This window comes from Nicotiana attenuata, unplaced genomic scaffold (genome assembly GCF_001879085.1).
Source record: "Nicotiana attenuata strain UT unplaced genomic scaffold, NIATTr2, whole genome shotgun sequence".
Lineage (NCBI taxonomy): Eukaryota > Viridiplantae > Streptophyta > Magnoliopsida > Solanales > Solanaceae > Nicotiana > Nicotiana attenuata.
In genome coordinates, this window is record NW_017672826.1 from 80,352 (window position 1) to 101,430 (window position 21,079).

Sequence of the window (21,079 nt, forward strand, 5' to 3'; positions counted from 1 at the left end):
TGTCATAATTGGGCTTCGTGCCAACTACTTGAATCCTTCAGGGATTATTTTTACTGGTTTCTTACCATATTTCTAGATATTGAACTCAGTCCTGGTATTTAACACTGTTTTGTAAACTCAGCCATTTTTCTAAAAGTAGAAACTAAAGTAATATTTTTAAATGAAGTTTGGGCTGAATATTTTTATATTATTGTGCCGAAAAGCTTACGTGATTTTGGACTGAGCTTGGGATCGGACTGCACGCCGCAGTGGTATGATGATGATATTGATATGAGGCCAAGGGCTTGATTGATGCCACGAGATGGCTTATTATTGCGCTTGGGCCGTAAGGGGCCCCTCCCGGAGTCTGCACACCCCCAGTGAGCGCCGTCGACGTTAAATAAATGGAGCGGGCTGCACGCCGCAGTGGGGTACTGGAGAGTACCGGTTTATGTGTTGCATTGCATATTTAATTGGCATTTATTCTTAATCTGATGTGATTTTATTATAATTGTTTTCAATGTTTACTGTATTATGCTATTGGTTCACGTTGTTGTATTCATAGCTTTGCTTTGTGTTTATTTAGGATTTCTTATCCTCAGACTTTATTTATATTTATTACTTTCTGAGTTGGAAGTACTCACAATACTCCCTGCACCTTGTGTGCAGATTCAGGTGCACCCACTGAGGCTGAATGAGATCTTCTCCGCCTAGCATCACATTCGGGAGATTCAAGGTAGCTGCAAATTGGCGTTCGCAGTCCTGATCTTCCTTCTATTTTATTTATTTGTTTTCCACATTCTAGAAAGGCAGAATAGCCTAAATGGCACTTGTACTTCACCCACTTTGTCATGCCGGTCCCCAAACTTACATATTTGCCAATTAAACACTTATACTCATTCAAAACGTGAATAATAAACGCTTATCCAACGTGGCTTATCCTATGTGTCATATGTGGCTACAGTGCGTGATTCACACGCCTGTAAGGGGCGTGAAGACAGTAAAAAAAGCCCTAACGGTAATAGTTTAGCCTATTTAACATCCATCTTCTTCTTTGTACCTTATTCTCCATTGTTGAACATTGTAGAAGCTAAATTTAGCAAATCTGATGCCTTCTTCTTTCTTTGTTAGCTTCAACTGTCAAAAATAGAATTTTAATTTCATGTGAATCTTCTTTGCCATCAATTTTGCAATCTCCTTTGTTTTGAAAGTGGATTTTTTTCTGTCTTCTCCTGCAACAAATACGCTAATGCCGCCTCTTCTCCTTCAACAATGAGGATGCAACCTTTGTGTTATTGTGGAGTTGCTGCAGATCTTAAAATGTCACGAACACCCACCAATCCTGGAAGGAGGTTCCTAGGCTGCCGAAGATATGAGATTGGTGAAGGTTGTGGCTTTTTCAGATGGGTTGATCCTGCGATTGAGGAAGAACACTACAAGACTCTTCTTGCGGCTCTTATTAAGAAGAGTGATCGATGCCATTGTCAAAGAAGTCAAGGAAAGTCGAAGTTGAGAGTTGCTGCTATTATAATTGTAGTTGTACTTGTTCTAATGTTAGCTATTATGTTATTTGTTTAGGATTGATAGTGCACTTTGTTATTTCCTGGGTTTAGGCTACATATTTTGTGTTGATGTAAAATTTTGTTCATGAAATATATTGACAAAGGCTCCATTACAGCAACAAGTATGGCCTGGGTTTAGGCAAAAACATCCAAAATAAGGGAGTTGGTTTACAAAATATTGTCAATGATAGGCAATCAACAAAAACATACATAATGAAGTAGCTTTACAAAATATTGTCTACTACAGTCAACAAAAACATAGTAAATATCAGTTGAGCACTTCAATTAATGTCTGTTGTGGCTTGGCTGCTTGGTGTGGATTGTGTAACTGGTGTGGCTTGAGTGGTTGTAGCAGACTTTGCCCTTCTGTAACTCTGTTCTTGCAGCTGCCTTTGTGTAACTGCTGGTCGGCCCTTCCACTTTAGTCCAGGTGGTTTGAACCTAAGTTCAATGTTGGTAGGAGCAGAACTTATGAGTGTAGAAGGATTGTGTACCACTCTGTCAGTAGTTCCAGACTGCACAAAAATAAAAGGTTGTGAGTGAGGGATTATGTAGTAAACCATTGTGTAATTGAGTTGAAATATTTACCCTCTGTATAACAGTGCCACTTGAATCAAATAGCACACCATATCCTGCTGTCTTTGTTCTCTTAGACCCTGCATTTGCACCACCTCTTCTAGGCTCATTGGTCTTCCTTTTTGGACCTCTTGCAACATTAGTTGATTGTTGTGTGCTTGGATCAAGGATTGCTGGTGTTGTTGATGCACTTGCAGGTATTGTTGATGCACTTCCAGCTGCTGCAGTTTCACCTCTACCTGAACTAGTTCCAGCCCTTCCCTCTTGGTTTTTGTGCATACACATAACAAAACTATCACTAGTAATTGAATTCTTTCAATATTAGTAACAAAACAAACATTAATACTTACTGCTGATGGGCATCCTTTCTTGTTATGTCCTACAGTCTTGCACAAAGAACATCTCATTTGTCTCCCTATCCTTGTACCCTTCTCAAACTTCTTCTTTGGTTCATCAGCAGCCTTTGTCCTTTTTTCTTTGGCCTTCCCGGCATTGCAGTTATAATAGGTGGCTCAATAGCTGGCAGTGTGCTTGTTGGCCACAAATTCATACTAGTTAAAGGTTGAATGAATCTGCTATATGCCTTAAGGTAGGTATCCTTTCTATACCAATGGTCAACATATGGCTCAACCTCATAGTTCTTGTAATGCATTGCTGTAATTGCATGTGCACATGGAATTCCTTTGAGTTGCCATGATCTACAAGTACAGGTATATGCCCTAAAGTCAACAACATGTTTATATGGCCCATCCTGGATCTCATACCCTGTTTCACCATTAAATTTGACTTCACATTTGGCTGCCCTTTGAGCATTCTCTCCAAGTATTTCCATAGCCATGGGTGATATTTTACCTACCCATTTTTCAGAAAACTCTCTCATGCTATTCATCCTCTCCATACACTTGATTCTAATTTCCATAGACAGGTTAATCCATTTGCATACCTTAGGTCAGGGTCGGATACAAAATTACCACTGTGGTGGATTTGTAGGTTAACTAGGGTTAAAGCCATTTTCTTTTCATACCTGCAAAGAAACAAAAAAAAAACAGTGTTATCAATGACTATTTGTTATCAAAAGTTGCACCTTTACACAACTCCATAAACAAACCAACAAAAAAGACAGATTTTTAAAGTAAAAAAGCATCCAAGATTCCTTTTTCGTCCCCACAATGCCTTATAATATTCAGAAAATACTGTGGTGGACCGCTAACATGAACGAGACCCAACAAAAACCCAAGACACTAGGATGAAATTCTGATTTGAAAACAAAAACCCAAAACACTAAAGAGAATAACCAAATATGCCATTACATGCATGACACTACATTAAAAAGGCCTTTCACTCTAACATGTAGCAAAATACAACAAAAGCCCTATATATTAAGGGATATTAAACAGCAATTACGACCTAACCCAACCTCCCCCTAAAAAACCCTAAACAGAGCAAAATCCCCATAAATAGAAGGAAATGAAGAACAATAAAGACAAAATATGAAGAATAAATGAAGAAACTTACCCCACAAACTTTGATAACAACTGTACAGATGAAAATCCCGACAAGAACGACGGAGAAGAGAGGAGCGACTCACTGTTGTTCGATACTATCTAAGCCCTAATTTAGCGGGGTAATTGTAAAATGAGGGGAAATGTGGGTTGGGGGGGGGGGGGGTAAATAATTTTTTATCCTATTTGGCCATCAGATGTGACTTGGAGCCTACATGGATATATTTTATTGACGTGGCGTCCTACGTGTAGGCGATTGTCAAACACGCACTGGCAGCCTCATTGGATAAGCGTTTATTATTCACGTTTTGAATGAGTATAGGTGTTTAATTGGCAAATATGTAAGTTTGGGGACCGGCATGACAAAGTGGGTGAAGTACAGGTGCCATTTAGGCCATTCAGCCTTCTAGAAATAAACATTGATGTTTTAGACGTCAATATCACACAAGAGGGGGGTGATTTGTGTGGTACCTAACTTTCACACTAGAAGAACCTGGTTCTTCTAGGTGTTCTAACTTCTACTGTTTGCGGAATTAAAATACAGAAATAAAGAACACAGAGATTTTTACGTGGAAAACACCTGGCTCAAAAGGTGAAAAAACCACGACCTACTACTCAGTAGGATTTTTCCAAACTTCCACTAAACTTCAATGAGCCAAAAACAACATTACAAAACTTTTTGTAAACCTAAGGATTAACTCTAATCCCAGTGTAGCACACAGCTTCAACTGTTGCGACACTTTCAAGTTAACTCTAACTTGAATACTCAATACACCTAATACAATTGCTTCTAAGAAAGCTGGAAAGGTACTATGTTAAAACACCTACTACAATTGAACTAGAAATAAAGAAAGACACAATGGAATTGGTTCTTCACACTTAGTTCTTGTAGCTTCAGATTTGCACACTTGTATCACACACAAATTGCTTGAAACAATCGCCTAGCTCTTTTGCTCTCAATTTGGTTTAACTTCAGCTTATGTGCAATCACCTGTAAAAGAGAACAATCGTTATATTTATAGAGTTAGTAATCAGAGTTTGATAAGAACTCGAATTGTGGATCCTTTGACAATTCGAGTCCAAGAACAACTCTAACTCCTAATTCATATTCTTGATCCGGATGTAATTCTCTTTTTATAAGGAGACTTCAACTCCTTATCCTATATGCAATCTTTTCGATAAGTTCAGAAGATATTTATCAAGATATTTGTGACGACCCAAAGGGTCATTAACGGTTTTCTCTCTTTTTCCGAGCTTCCGAGGCCTTGAAAACCTCACTTTTAGTTGCTTCGATTTGCGTGCGCAGTCCGGGCGCGTAGCCGGAAAGCTTTTGTGTTGAAACATGTGAATTCTGTGAAAAAATTGAAGAATTTTAATATTAATATGATTAAAGTTGACTTCGGTCAACATTTTTGGTAAACGGACCCGGACCCGTAATTTGACAGTCCCGGAGGGTCCGTAGAATAATATGGGACTCGGGCATGTGCCCGGAGTCGAAATCCAAGGTCTAGAACCCGAGAAAAGAATTTTTCTGTGAAATTGTTTTTCTGAAATTATTAAGGAAAATAGAAATGAAAATTGATTAAAAGACTGAGGTATCGGGCTCGTATTTTGGTTCCGACGCCCGGAACAAGTCTTAAATATGTGTTAAGCGCTTTCTGTAAAGTTTGGCCGAAAACGAATGTCGTTTGACGTGTTTCGGACCTAAATATCTAAAATTTGAAGTTTATGAAGTTAGAATGAAAAATGATGATTTTGGGGTTTGATTCATTGATTTTGATGTTGTTATGGCGATTTGATTGCTTGGTTAAGTTCGTATGAGGTTGTTGAGTTAGTGTGTGGGTTTGGTTAGAGCCCTGAGGGCTCGGGAGTGTTTTCGGAGGTGTTCGGGGTGGTTTTGGACTTAGGATGATATCAGATTTTCTGCAATTTTTACACAGGGATTTTCTTCATCGCGTTCGCATTAGTTCCCCCGCGTTCGCATTAGTTCCCCCGCGTTCGCATAGCTTCAGGTTGGTCTCCTTCGCGTTCGCGTCCCCATCATCGCGATCGCGTAGGTCAATTTCAGGACCCCCAGTAATTCCTTCACTGCGTTCGCGAACTCGTCCTCGCGTTCGCATAGTTTTAGCGCACCCTTCATCGCGTTCGCGTATGTACCTACGCGTTCGCGTAGAGTAAAACCAGGACCCCAGCCTCTAGCCTTCTACGCGTTCGCGTTCCTTCCCGCGATCGCGATGCCTACCCAGCTTACCCTTCGCGAACGCGGCCCCTTTCCCGCGAACGCGAAGGGCATTTTCGCCCAGTGATTTTTAAAGTTCAAAACAGAACCATTACGGGATTATTCCCATTCTTTCATAAAACTTGTCTTCTTCAAGCTCTAGGGGCGATTGTTGGAGCTCTTCTTCACCAAAGTCTTTGGGTAAGTAATTTCCCACCTAATTCCTTCACTCTTCTTCATTAATTACTGAATTCCTAGATCTAAATCATGAAAATCAAAGTAGAAATTAAGGGTCTTGGGTAGAGTTAGGGTTTTGAGAATTTTGGGTGATTCAACCTCAATTTGGGGTCGAATCTTAAAAACAAATTGCATATTTGAACTCGTGGGGTTATGGGTGATTGGGTTTTGGTCCGAGCCTCGTGTTTGGACCATGTGGGCCCGGTGTCGAATTTTGATATTTTTGGAAGAATGCTAGGAAATTCATTTCTAGGCTATGGGATTATGTTTTTGAGCCTTTATTGATATTATTGAATTAATCATGTCTAGATACCATTGTTTCGGAGTCGGATTGTAGAGGAAAGGCGGTATTAAAGAGTTGATTGCTATTCTCGGACCGAGGTAAGTGTTTGTTCTAACTTTGGCTTCAGGGAATAGGACTAGGATGTTATTTGCTATCTGCTAAATGTGGAGTACGGTGTATAGGCATGGTGACGGTTATCTATGCACCGGAGTCTAGCATGACCGTGAGTCCTAATTGTGTTTGACTCGGATTTTTGTGATACATCTTCCTTGTTTAATTGATAAGTTTCATATAATGTGAATGGTTGAGGAAGAAATGTGATTGGTATATTATTGGAGCGTTGGCTCGAACTGGAAATTGATAATTGAGAAAGAAGTGATCAAAAGAGGAAGTGTTGTGATTATTCCCTTGCCGGGATTTAAGCATTATATGTATTCTCCCTTGCCGGGATATTTGGGTTGTTAGTTGTACCCTTGCCGGGTTAAATCGTTATGTTAATTGAATTCCCCTATTGGGGCCTCCTCTAGAAAGATTATATATATTATGAATTATGAAATGGGATCGTGTGGCACGCCGTCCACTTATGAATTATGAAATGGGATCGTGTGGCACGCCGTCCACTTATGAATTATGAAATGGGATCGTGTGGCGCGCCAACCACTTATAAATATATACTATGGGATCGTGTGGCGCGCCGACCACTTATAAATATATACTATGGGATCGTGTGGCACGCCGACCACTTATATGAGTCATAGTATTGATGTAGTTTCGTCGTTATATCCGCTGATCTGTTTTCACTGTATCCCCCCGAGCATGCCCCTTCCCAGTTTTATTTGATGTTTTTCTGCTGTTATTTCCGTTGCCTTTGTATATATACATCTGCACAGGTTGTTTTTGGTAGGTCCTGTCTAGCCTCGTCACCACTTCGCCGGGGTTAGGGCAGGCACTTACCAGCACATGGGGTCGGTTGTGCTGATGCTACACTCTGTGCATCTTTTTGCACAGATCCAGGAGCAGCTTTTGGACAGCAGCAGTAGGATTGCCCGGGAGCTGTCTTCAGTCCAGGGACTCACGAGGTAGCCTAGCTGGCGTTCGCAGGCCGAAGTCCCTTCTATGTTTTAGTTTGTTTTCTTTGTTTCGAGACGAACAGTATGTAATATCATTTCAGACTTGTTTTTAGTACTCTATAGCAGTCCGTGAGCTAGTGACACCAGACTCTGGGTAGAAATGTGTTTCAACTTCCGCAAATTTTATTTCAGTTATATAAGTTTAAAGTCTTCCGCTTTAATTAAAATGCCTCCGTTTATTTATATTGTTAAAATGTCATCAGTGAAAAGTTTTGAATATTTGGCTTGCCTAGCTCCGACAGTAGGCGCCATCACGACTCCCGATGGTGGGAAATTCCGGTCGTGACACTTATTCGCTAGAATACTTTGTGTCTTGCTAATGATGTTTAAGTAGAAGTAGCATAATAGGTTTTAGGAAATAGTATTTTGCGTTTAATTACTTGTTGGCTTGTAAAAGTTTTCATAATCCAAGCCCCCAAAAAAAATTTATATTATTTTTAAACTTACTATATAAATATATTTTCCACATGTAAAATTTATTCGGTATTTTTTCGATTTATTTTTTAAAAATAAAAAACCTACCCTAATTATCGGTTCGGTTATAGATTAAAAACCTACGGTTTTTTTAAAAGAAACCTAAAAATCGGTTTGGTACGGTACGGTTCGGTCGTTTAGTCGGTTTTCGAATATCCATTGACACCCCTAGGGGGGGGGGGGGGGGGAGGAACTGGGGAACAGTGACCGGAGAGAGAGGGGGAGTATTTTATTTTTAATTTTTTATTAATTGTAGGTCCCACATGTGCCATTTGGCAAGTAACCACTCCCCTCACTCAAGTATTACATGGCATTTCTCACTCAACATAAAATTTCTGTCTTTCTTGTATATCTTCATACTTGCCTCCTTTCAAGTCTAATGTCACTACATAATTTACATTAGACTAGAAAAATTATAGTGATAATTAATACGGCGTCATAAGCAACGATCCAAATATAGTACTAATACTTTTAACAACATTAATGTTTTTCGTTTTCATAAATGACACTGAGGATCACAAAACGACGCAAAACAGAACAAAAATTTGCAAGTTCTTAGGTTAGGAAATTGTGACATACATACAGATTGCAAGGATTTTTCTTTCTTTATATTTTTTGAGAAGTATTACAGGGAATATATTCTCTTCATAATACAATTAAAAAAATCAATTTATGTACGATATGGGATTAGGAGATTATCTCACCCCACAAACTCCTTCCTCATAGAACCAGAACCAATGAAGAGTTAGCCTTTTCCTAATGCTGCATTCTCGCGGAAAAGAATAACAGGGCAACCCCCAGAATCCAGTAGTGCAAAGCTGTGGGAGATGCCACTTGCATGGACAAGATATTTGCTCTGGTCGGACATAGTGTATCTAAAATAACTGGAAGAAAAGACTAGTGGATCCGTCACCAAAAGATCTTAGATCAGCCGGTCTGACCAATGCTCGGCACAGAGGGCAAGTTCTTTCTCTTTCAAACCTGAAGAGAAGGTGAACCCTTTTAGCTATTAGAAGAACAGTAACTGGTAGCAAAATTCAGATATAGAACTTCTGCATTTAGATTATGCACACAGTAACAAGCAGCATCCACAAAATAAAGGAAAGAAGAGAAATTCACAGTAGAGAAAATTAAGTGGCACAAAAGTATACAGCAGGAGAGAAACGCATCAGCTTCAACATCAAAACAAATACGTCAATTTACAAGAATGAAAAGAAAATGCATTACAAAGTTATCCGTGGTCAGCAAAACAGTAGTAGCAATGCCAATCACAATCTCCCAATGGACCGCTAATTCATTGGTTTGATTACACTGCGAATCAAAGGAAGAGCAAACCCTCTTTTGGGACTTCTCATACTTCCTCTTAACAAATAATGGAAATTATAGCATCAAAGTTCTCTATCCAAAATTTTATTATGATAACAGCAGAAGGGATTATCTAAAAATCAATCTCTATATGCATCGCTTGTTTATAGTTTTTTCCATTTAAGTTAAATTTCAGCTACCCCCTTCAAAACTATGGGAGCGACACATAAGGCAATTGCCAATGCTAAAAATAAAGTAACTTCATACTGGTCATAACACTCAGATTCTTGATAATTGGTTAAAACAGTTTCTGGTGAAAAGAAACTTCAATGGTGAATATTATACTGGAGATACAGTTCTTGACAGGGTGAACTGGTGATTAAGTCATAAGGATATTCCCTTAAAAGGAAAAGAAATTAGAGCTACTCCTAAAAACCCCAAGAACTATACGAGTATATGGGAGTCGTGAACTATCTACCGAATATATATGTGACACTGGTATAAATCGCAACCACTGTCTTTTTCTTTTCACCCCTTTTCCCATTTCTCTGTTAGTCAAGTAAGACTTCACTAATACATGATATAGCTCCACCATTACCAATACAACATGAGACTGAGTGCTAAAATACTATTTTAAATACACCAAAGCTCTCTCATTGCTAGCAAAATTGTTTCACTTATGTTGTCAGGATAAGGTTAATGATCTAGGTGAATAGTTGAGCACAGCAAAGGATCTCATACAATTGCAACAACCCCACTTGCGGAAGTTCTAATAGGATACTGTTAAACTAGAGTCACCTAAGCATTCATTTATTTCTTCACTGGACATTCCCTAGTATGAGCCCACAAGAAGCATGGCTATTGGTTACCGCTGCTGCCCCTTTTGTTATGAAGTAACATTACTACCCTGATTTCCACAAAGTTATTGACTCTGAATTGACAACATTTTGGAGTAGTGCAGACATTTTGTTAGAGAAAACAGTAAAGCACTTCGTAATGCATTTGTTCAACTAAGGGTTTTTGTGAAGAAGTGCTTCAGAAATACTTACCACTCTGAGACACAGTCTTCACAGAAGATGTGTTTGCAACGCAACAAAATTGGTGCATGCATCTTCTCCTGGCAAATAGCGCACAGATCGCCAGCCGCATTTACCTGCGTAGACATTTAAATCTAAGATACACAACAGTTGTCAACGAAAGCTAGAAATCTACAAGACAATGTAAAATGAAGCAAACTACGGAAAAGCAAAGAAAAAGAATATTCCAAAAAGTTGTAGCTTAAAACATCTGGTGACATTTTAATCCAAACATTCATTAAGCTTGTGTCATAAAAATCTACCTGCTTATATTAAGCCAGAAATGGTATTATAAAATATTTCTAGCTGAAAATAATATTTTTTAGAAACATCAGAATTTTAATTAAACAAGTATTTCTCAATTTCTAGAAACAATTAATTTTTTCCAAGACAATTAACTTTGATTCTAGACTTCAGGACAAGTGGACAACTAATTTTTTTCTAGAGACATCCAAACTTTTAACCCAATAATTACTTCTAAATTTGCTGATTCTAGATTTCAAAACACACACCATGGCACCTCCCCTTGAATATGGTGTGTCAGTGCATCCATCACCAGGGCAAATAAGAACGGGTTGAGCACAGATTCTTGGTGCAACCCCATAACAACCGGAAAATGCTCATAGTCGCCTCCCAGTCCTAACCCGAATCTTAATGGAATCTTAGCTCCATTAAGATTCAGGTTAGGACGGGGAGGCGACTATGAGCATTTTCCGGTTGTTATGGGGTTGCACCAATGGTCTGCCCTCAGCCCGTTCTTATTTGCCCTAGTGATGAACACACTGACACACCATATTCAAGGGGAAGTGTCATGGTGTATGTTATTCGCTGATGACATAGTTCTGATTGATGAGACGCGAGGTGACGTTAAGGGGCTGGAGATTTGGAGACGGACCCTTGAGTCTAAGGGTTTCAAGTTGAGCAGGACGAAGACAGAATACCTGGAGTGCAAGTTCAGCGTCGTGTAGAGTGAAGCGGGCATGGACGTAAGGCTGGGGTCACAGGTCTCCCCCAAGACAGGCAGTTTCAAGTACCTTGGGTCGGTTATCCAGGGGGATTGGGAGATCGACGAGAATGTCGTACACCGTATAGGGGTGGGTGGATGAAATGGAGGTTAGCATCTGGAGTCCCGTGTGACAAGAAAGTGTCAGTGATGCTCAGATAAGTTAGAGCGGTGGTTAGACCAGCCATGTTGTATGGGGCAGAGTGTTGGCCAGTTAAGAACTCACATATCCAGAAGATGAAAGTAGCATAAATGAGGATGTTGAGGTGGATGTGCGGGCACACTAGGATGGATAAGATTAGGAATGAAGATATTCGAGAGAAGGTGGGCGTGGCTCCTATGGATGACAAGATGGGGGAAGCGAGGCTCAGATGGTTCGGGCACGTGCAGAGGAGAAGCCCAGAAGCCCCGGTAAGGAGGTGTGAGCGGTTGGCTTTGGCTGGTACGAGAAGAGGTAGAGGGTGTAACATCCCGTACATTCTGCTTAGGTATGAATGAGTTAAAGGAGTAGTAAGGTTATATTTTGGAAATGTGAAGTCCCGTCGGGATGATTATGGGTGAGAATAGTTGTTTCAAAATCAAGATGGAAAGTGAGGTGCATAAGATTTGACAAAATCGACAAAGTTTGCAGAATGTCTGTCTTCCAGCAGGGTTTAGTGAAAATGTGTAAGGAATTTGAGAAAACTCAAAGCATGAAAGTTGTAGGCCTTTGAAATAGCTTTCCAACGATATATTGTGGAGCCAAAACGGAGCTCTGTGCAAAAAGTTATGCCCGTTTTACAGAAAGGTGTGTAACCACCACGTTCCTGCCGCGTTTTTACCGCGACCGCGGCGGTGAGGCAGTGTCCCAGCGATTTACCGCGGTTGGGACCGCGGTCGCGCCTACTGGGACGCAGTAGACGACTTGGGAAGTCGTTTTTTAGCCCTATTTCGTCCCCCACAGCCCCAAAACATAAAAACTTGCCCTAGAAAGTAAAGCTCTCAAAAACCTAAACCCTTAAGGGTCCATCCACCACCCAAGGTATGTTCTAATGGTGATTCTCAGTTAATTTCAATTTCCCAACATCTTATTAACATGGGTAAACCCTCCATATCATTAGATATTCGATTGGGGCATCATTGTTGAGAGAAGAAACCTTGAACTCGAATCCAAGGAGATTGAACTTCAAAAAGGTAATGTCTTCACCCTCTAATTGATTCTATCATTGAATTAATGATTATAGACTCTAGTTCATGAGATATGAGTTGATGGGTTTGATAGAAAAGCATGAACGGTGATAGGTTTGGGTTGTTGATTGGTTATTATTGGTTATGGGTGTTGATTACCTTATGGGTGATAAAGAATAATGTTGATTATAACCATTTAAGACTATAGAATTTATCTAGGAGCAAGAGAATGGGTTATTGGGTGTAGAGACACCATTAATAAGGGCTATGAAGCTTTATGCCACCGAGTGTTTGATAAAATGCCTAAGTGACCAAAACATGACTATTGTTGCTAATTTGGAATCACTTTGACTTGTATTGATATAGATTAAAGTTGAAAGGGTTAGCGAATGTTGTATTACGCTCAAGAGCATGAAGTTAAGGTATGTGAGGCTAACTCTCTATGTTTGGGATTTTAATGATTCTCCCTACACTACGTTTCTTTTACGACGTTACTAATTGCCTCAGAAATATAGTTAAGCCTAACTCCTTGAATAGTTGCAGAACTTCTATTCTCTAGCTTCATAACTCGTTCATGACTTTCATTTTGAACGTTGTGAGCTCACTGCGTATTATAGACTTGGGTTTGATTCCCCCGAGTCTTAGTATAGATTACTCAGTATGTCATAAACAGTTGAAGTTTCAGTGATCATAATCAGTTCAAAAATACATGTCTCAGTCTAGTCCTATTCAATATTCCAGTATTATGCAACTCCGTGTGATCCAGTATTCCAGTATCATGTAACTCAGTATGATTCAGTATTTCACTATCATGTATTGCAGTTTGATTCTCAGTTCCTGAATGTTGAATACCTGTATTTGGGCCTGAGGCCGTAGTTTATGCTTTATGCATGTTTGGGCCTAAGGCGGTAAGGCCGTAGTTTATATGCTTTATGCATACTTGGGCCTGAGGCCGTAGTTTATGCTTTATGCATTTTTGGGCCTGAGGCCGTAGTTATGTATACGTATACTTGGGCCTGAGGCTGTAGCTTGTGCACATATATATTGGGCTCGAGGCCGTAGCTTATTCAGATAAACAGGTTGTTCATCATTCAGAAGAGGGAGTATTCATATCCTTACTTCCTTTGTTCAGTTCAGTTATCAGTTATCATTTTAGTTATCAGTTATCAGTTCAGTTATCAGTTATCAGTTATCAATTATCATTTCAGTTATCATCTATCAGTTATCATTTTAGTTATCAGTTATCAGCTATCGTTTCAGTTTCTGTTTCAATAGTTATCATTTCAGTACCAATTATCAATTCTCAATTATCAGCTTAGTTTCAGTTTCAGCATTTATAATTCTTTCTTTCAGTTGCTTTACATACCAGTGCAATTCAAATGTACTGACGTCCCTTTTGCCCGGGGCCTGCATCTCACAATGCAGGTAATGATTTACAGGTTGATGATTCAGAGCGCTAGGATTCTTGTACCAGCTATTTGGTGATCCCCAGTTCTTTCGGGGCATTATCATTACTACAGTCTTCAGTATTTTCAGACAGTCAGTGTTTTCAGTACAAATTAGAGGCTTCATAGACTAGAGCAACAGTTAGACAGAGTGACAGGCTTTTCATGTTAAGCTATGTTGGCTACAAATATGTTTCAAAATTGTATAGTATTTCCGCCCTTTGATTTATATCATCCAGACTTTCAGTATATCATCATGTGTTAGTTTATCTTCCGCATTCAGTATGTTATGATATCACATGTTGATTCAGCCAGCCAGTTGGTTCGCTCGGTCACATGTAGTTAGGCACCGAGTGTCGTGTTACGTCCAGCCCCAGGTTCGGGGCGTGACAGAGGGCGGCATAAGAAGTATCGGGGAGAGGTGATCGGACAGGACATGGCGTGGCTTTAGATTTTCGAGGACATAGCCCTTGATAGGAAGGTATGAAGGTCGAGCATTAGGGTTGTAGGTTAGGAGGTAGTTGAGCATTTTTCTACATCGCTCCGGGTGAGAGACTAGTCTTGATAACAACACGATAGGGGATTCAAGAATTACTAAAGAAAATCAAGAAACGTGCGGAAGCTAAAAGAAAAATAAAGAAACGAAAAAGACCGGAAAATTAAAGATAGATTGAATTCAGGAAAGAGTTTCTTGAATTCAAGAAGTCTATTCTTGAAGTTAAATCCTAACAGCAACAATTAGCTAACAAAGAACTAATCGCCTTTGGTAGAGAATTAAAAACAAGAGATAGATTGTGAAACCCGACCCTTTTAGAATAACAAGACAACAATAAGCCTAAACTTAAGGTGGTAAGATTAAACTATTTCGAAATCTTAGATCTTTTAGGTATTCAAGAAAGGTGATAAGTTTAGGCTTATTGTTGTTCTTGTTCTTCTAAAGGGTCGGGTTTCACAATCTATCTCTTGTTTTTAATTCTCTANAATTACTAAAGAAAATCAAGAAACGTGCGGAAGCTAAAAGAAAAATAAAGAAACGAAAAAGACCGGAAAATTAAAGATAGATTGAATTCAGGAAAGAGTTTCTTGAATTCAATCTATCTTTAATTTTTCCATCCTTTTTCGTTTCTTTATTTTCTTTTAGCTTCCACACGTTTCTTGGTTTTCTTGTTTTTCTTTNTCACAATCTATCTCTTGTTTTTAATTCTCTACCAAAGGCGATTAGTTCTTTGTTAGCTAATTGTTATTGTTAGGATTCAACTTCAAGAATAGACTTCTTGAATTCAAGAACTCTTTCTTGAATTCAAATCTATCTTTAATTTTCCGTCCTTTTTTTTTGTTTCTCTATTTTTCTTAGCTTCCGCACGTTTCTTGATTTTCTTGTTTTCTTTAGTAATTCTTGAATCCCCTATAGTGTTGTTATCAAGTGGTATCAGAGCACAGGCTAATCAAGATTTCAATCTTGATAGTCTTGGCAGGTTCTTGAGCAAAAAACGAACAAAAACAAAAAAACCAAAAAAAAAACTAAAAAAAAACGAAAATCAGCCCAAAAAAAAATTTTTATTGCTCATTATTATTTTTAGAATTCAAGTATTATTTGGTTTCCAAGTCAAGAAAGGAAACAAGAAGAGGGGATCCTAGTCTTGAAGATTAAAGTAACTTCTTTCCTTATTCTTGTGGGTTTCGGGTGTCTTAAGTTCTTTCCTTTTTTCTTTTAACACTAACCAATTCCTATTCTTTCTAGGTTTGGTCTCTCACTTTCCTTTTCTTTTTCTAACTCCTTATTCTTATCACTGCGGGTTGTGACTTGTTAGGTTTATTAATAAAGCTAAAGATTAACGACCAAGAGTTGCATTGAGTGGAAAAGGCAAGAGATGTGAGAATATTAGAAGGAAAAGGCCAAATTTGAGAGAGACATAATTCTTCTAATCTTTGTTCAAGATGTTTCAAACAGGTAGTTATTGTAAAAGGAGGCAAGCTAGGACTCAACAACTTGAAAAGTCGAACTTACATTATGCCGAATAGAAGGATGACAATGGCAAAGTTATTTTTCAAACAAGAGCTAAAGTGATGTCTGCAATTTGTGCCCTTAGAATTGACAAAGAGTTTGGCTATAACTCAATTAGCACTTATATGGTTGAGAAATTGAACTTGTCTTGTATTGAGCATATTGAACCCTATATGTTGAGAGGAGTAAAGGTAGATAAAAGAGTGTTATTACTATTCTCTTTTGGAAGCTTTGAGGATGCAATCTGGTGTGATGTAATTCCCATGAATAATTATCATATCTTGTTGGGAAAGCCATGGTATTTTTACAGAAGAGCTTCATATAGAATGGAAAAAAATAGATACTATTTTGAGATTACCGGAAAGAAACTCATTCTTGGGCCTTTGACTCCCTCACAAATTTGTGAAGATGAAAAGACTGTTAAAGAAAATATGGAAAAATATGTGAGAGAAAAGAATGAGAGGAGTAACGGAGTGCATGTCGACATCCCAAGAGAGGAAAAAGGATAGGTTGTGTTGAGTGGAGAGAATGGGATGTCAAGTGAGAAAAAGAGTGAGCTAGAGGGAAAAGAAAGGAGAGAAGGCAATGAGATAAAAAAAGTCTATGAGGTAGAGAGAGAAAAACAAGAGGGTTTGAGTGAAGAAAAAGAGGAGAGAAAAGAGGCTAAGGGTGAGAAAAAAGTTAGTCTTGAGATAAAAGCCAAAGAGAGTGTAAATAAGAAAATATGTTCTTTACTTCCTAACCCATTAACTCTTTCTTGTTTTAGTTCTTGTATTTTTGTGCAGCCACGTGTTGAAAAACCTTCTAAAAGGATAGGTGATGGTGGCAAAAAATTCAATTGGTTCCAACATCATATTGGCGAAATCGATTCTTGTTGGATGGTGGAAGATAAAAGTTTGGTTAAATTCTTTGTTATCGAATCTTTTGACTACTTTGATTCTTATTTACAGGTTTATGGCACGGAGTTCCCTAAAGCGATTGCTAAGCTGGAATCATTGCATAAAAGAATACAAGGTGATGTTGTTCCATTAGTAAATAAGTCCAAGTATGGTATGTATAATTGGTTTGTTCGCATTCTTGGCCTTTCTAGAACACCTAAGGTATTTTTGGAGGTGATGAACTATAATCTTAATTCTTATGTTGGTGACTTTATAATTTTTGTGGATGATGATATTTTGATGCACATCAAGTCATTAACTGTAATATCTAAGTTCAAGTACAAGAGTAATTAGCTTCCTTTTGAAATTGAGTATGACCGAGATGATTATATATTCCAACGTGGTGGAAAGAGGCTTGAATTTTATGAGAAGAGGCTTGTGAATGAGTTAAATATTTCTTCTTCTCTTATTCAAGTGTCTAATGAGTTTTCATGTGATAAATTGCTAGAGTGTGATTTTTGTTGTGTGATGCGGAGTCACTCTTCTAGTCATGTTGATTGTGAGCCTATAAAAGTGTTTGCTACTAGTAAAGAGGCTATGCATGATTATTGTGACGTTAGTGACCAAACACTCTTTCATGAGTTTATCTATGACTCTTTCTGTGACAGTTGGAGCAATTGTTTAGAATCCTTTGATCTTGAGAATATTATTTGGGAAAGTTATAATCATGAGCTTGAATATATTGAAACTTTTATTTTGGGAATTATGGGTTCTTCTAACCTTCTTGAGAATTTATGTGCTTCTTTGAATAGCTTATATGTAGAAGAATCCATGAGATTTTTAATTGATACTTGGCTATATCATAAAAGTGTCTTATTTGATAAATGTGGTAGAGATACTTGTTTTAAATGGATGCGTGATCAATCTTTTGAGATTTCATTGTCATGCACATCTTTTGACTACCTTAAGAGAGGTTTTTATGGGACAAATCTACATAGGCATAAATTTTACTGGGATGATGATGTTCGTATGCTAAATAAAGGAGTATTTACACCTATTAGGCTTAATTGGGTTAAGCGGACACATGGTCACTATCTTGTTGTATTCTTACCATTTTTTCAGATTAGTGGATGCCATTTTCTAGTTCCTGTCTTCGTTTTCTTGCAAGGTCGAAATTCGAGGACGAATTTTCTTCAAGAAGAGGGGAATGATAGCATCCTAGGAAGCTCAAATCTATTCAAGGACAAGGATGAAGCTTTGGAATCTCAAAGAGGGCCTTTAACAAGATCTCAAGCTAAAAAATTGCAAAACAAGGTCATTGGACTTCAGGAACAATCAAAATTTGTTAGTTGGGAGGAAGAGCTTAAGGATAAAGGATATGGGTTATCAAGGTGTAATAATTATTTTATGGCCCAAATTCATGTCCAATAAGAGGTGGATTAGATCCCAAGAAACATCCTCTTAAGAAGGTCCAAATCAGGCCATTATTGGACCAATTTAGCACCTAAAATGTGTCCAAACTTGCAGCCCATAAAGTCCTACATAAAGCCACGTTTTTATAGCATAAAAAGGGAGTTACTTGATGTCCAAGAAAGGTACAATAGTCGTGCTAGATGTTGAGTGCAAGTTGGTGCCAAGTTGCTTGCAAATTTCCTTCAAGATTTCCAAGATTCTATCCAAGATTTGTTTGAGACTTATTTCCACTATATTTATTGCTTTCCTAGTTAGTTAAGGTTATGTTTTTCTTTTCCTAAGATTGTTGGAATTACTTTCCAAGAATGGCTTGATTTTTGTTTCCTAGTATTTTCCTTTTCCTAAGGTAGTTGGACTTGTTGTCCAAAGTAGTTTAGGACTTTATTTCCTTATTTTTTTTAACCTTAATTTCCTGACCCCCTCCTACCTATATAAGGGGTGTCTTTGTTTTTAGACTTAGGTTATTCAGACTATTATCAATAAAAATTGTGAGATTTTTTGTGCACTCTTGTGTGTGGCTACTCTTGGATTTATTCTTCAACCTTCAAGACTTAACTTAAGGTGGTAAGATTAAACTCTTTTGAAATCTTAGATCACTTCTAGGTATTCAAGAAAGGTGATAAATTTAGGTTTATTGTTGTTCTTGTTATTCTAAAGGGTCGGGTTTCACAATCTATCTCTTGTTTTTAATTCTCTACCAAAGGCGATTAGTTCTTTGTTAGCTAATTGTTGTTGTTAGGATTCAACTTCAAGAATAGACTTTTTGAATTCAAGAAATTCTTTCTTGAATTCAATCTATCTTTAATTTTTCCGTCCTTTTCCGTTTCTTTATTTTCTTTTAGCTTCCGCACATTTCTTGATTTCTTGTTTTTCTTTAGTAATTCTTGAATCCCCTATCGTGTTGTTATCAAGTCTGATAATGTTTTGTCTTATACTGCTAGTGGTTAATGTTGTGTTCATACTATTTTTCAGTTTTTCATAATACCGGGCCTTATTTACTTGTTATTGTTATTAGTTTTCATCCATTTCTGGTCCTTATGTTGCTATTATTATTTCTGTGATTTTTGTTGATGGTACTGATTTATTGTCTCTGTTCGTCTTCTTGAGCCGAGGGTCTGTCGGAAACAACCTCTCTACTCCCTCGGGGTAGGGGTAAGATCTGCGTACTCACTACCCTCCCCAGACCCCACTTGTGGGATTCCACGATGTTGTTGTTGCTGTCGTAGATTTCAAAACATAGTGTCTACTCTCTTGGCCAGGACATAGAATAAAGAGGAGATGCGGAAATATAATCCTCTTTAGGTAACTGAGACGACGCCTATGCATAAAAAGGTTCCAGTCTTTCGTATGCCCTGCTTGTCTGGATGCATGAACAAGGGATAGAAAGGACATTTCAATGTAGAAAATTTTCATTTACTTGGAGATTCACGGGTACTTTCCTTACTTTTAAGCCAAATGAAAGTTTTTAAATAAAGTAATAATAAGCATCATTTCATAATCATCTCAGAGACTTTCTCTATTGCTCTGTTAATGCAAATCCTATCAACAGATTTTGTTTCCTTAGATGTTTACAAGTACTTGTTTTATATGTATGTGGGTGTACACATATATATAAAGCAAACAAAGAATGGATTTTAGAACATCAGTAAATGTTGGTAATACAGCTTTGCTTTATCAAGTCAGAAGCACTTGGCAAAAGCTGATTAAAAGCTAAAACTGGTCAACTGTTATAGTAATATAGTTGCTCCAGCACTCTAGAGTGTAGAGAAGCCATGGGAAGTTCAACAAAATGATGATGAAACATCTTATCAGACCAAATAAAAACGACAAAGAAAAATAATCCGTGAACAGAACCCATCATTCTTCATGAAATTGGACCAAATAAAAGTTTCAAATTTTTGGCATCTCCGTATTGTATATATCATCGCTCGTAAGTCTCAGGAGCTTTGCAAGCCAGTAGTAACGATATGATACCTGCTCAGGTGTGGCATGAGACCCATAATGGACTTCCTTTTTGGACAATGCCTTCAAAGCAGTATAGAATGATTTTACCTGAACAACATAAACTAAGTATGAGGGATTGCGTAAGAACCATGCCAAAACATTTTTTTAACAAAAACATGAAGAAAATCAAGTAGGGTGGGAAGGGGGGTTCCCTATGCAAACTTGATATTACAAAGTAAGGAAAAACCAGATTTGGTCAAGCAGATTCAGTAGTTACAAGAAGACCTTACCTTCTCAACAATTGAGGTAAGCTTAAACGTCAAGTACAACCCCGTTGTCAGCGATGAAAAAAGGCTTCCGTAATCCTTATTGAGAAAGAATCTATACCAAACAGGAGTTGGTAACAGTCCACGATATAACAACAGTGTGTACTCCACCAGAGTCAGCATTTGACCCTACAAGACAAGACAACACAGTTCACTTTTCTTGCAAAGATGAATAGAGGAAATCAATATACCACATAGGAATCTGCTTAACAGTCTACCTGTCTACGGAAATTGTGGCCCCTGCCATTCTTGTAATACATCAGCAGCACCAACTTCAAAGCCATTGCTGCCTGACGCACCATCGTATCTGGAATCATCAATAGTTAAGACTAAGGTAAGGATCAGATCAATATTTTTCCCATGAGATTTTAAATGTAACAGCTTTCCATCATTACCCCTCAAAGGAGACAGAGAAATTCTGGCACAACCTTGCATTAAGCCCTATTTCAAGTGCAGGCTCCATTAAACTGAGGAGAACATATCCCCCCCCCCCCCC

At 38.2% G+C, this 21,079-nt stretch overlaps 2 protein-coding genes across 2 annotated transcripts in view; both read right to left on the bottom strand.

The window, feature by feature from the left end:
• Positions 1-2,532: 2,532 nt before the first annotated feature.
• Positions 2,533-2,955, bottom strand: LOC109214624. The gene has a single exon (XM_019378562.1). It carries the CDS (start codon positions 2,953-2,955, stop codon positions 2,533-2,535), a length of 423 nt encoding a protein of 140 aa, XP_019234107.1.
• A 5,541-nt stretch (positions 2,956-8,496) lies between these two features.
• Positions 8,497-21,079, bottom strand: part of LOC109214627 (RING finger and transmembrane domain-containing protein 2-like) — a 16,204-nt gene continuing 3,621 nt past the window's right edge. The window contains exons 4-8 of the mRNA XM_019378564.1: positions 20,802-20,890; positions 20,548-20,712; positions 20,288-20,365; positions 10,316-10,419; positions 8,497-8,942 (exon numbers count right to left, since the gene is read on the bottom strand). Of these exons, the coding sequence (XP_019234109.1) occupies positions 8,837-8,942; positions 10,316-10,419; positions 20,288-20,365; positions 20,548-20,712; positions 20,802-20,890 (542 nt within the window). The 3' untranslated portion in view covers positions 8,497-8,836. The remainder of the gene's footprint in view (positions 8,943-10,315; positions 10,420-20,287; positions 20,366-20,547; positions 20,713-20,801; positions 20,891-21,079) is intronic.

Bases quoted from the DNA above. Each gene is read 5' to 3' on its own strand.
- LOC109214624 (XM_019378562.1), bottom strand. From the start codon at position 2,955: ATGGCTATGGAAATACTTGGAGAGAATGCTCAAAGGGCAGCCAAATGT.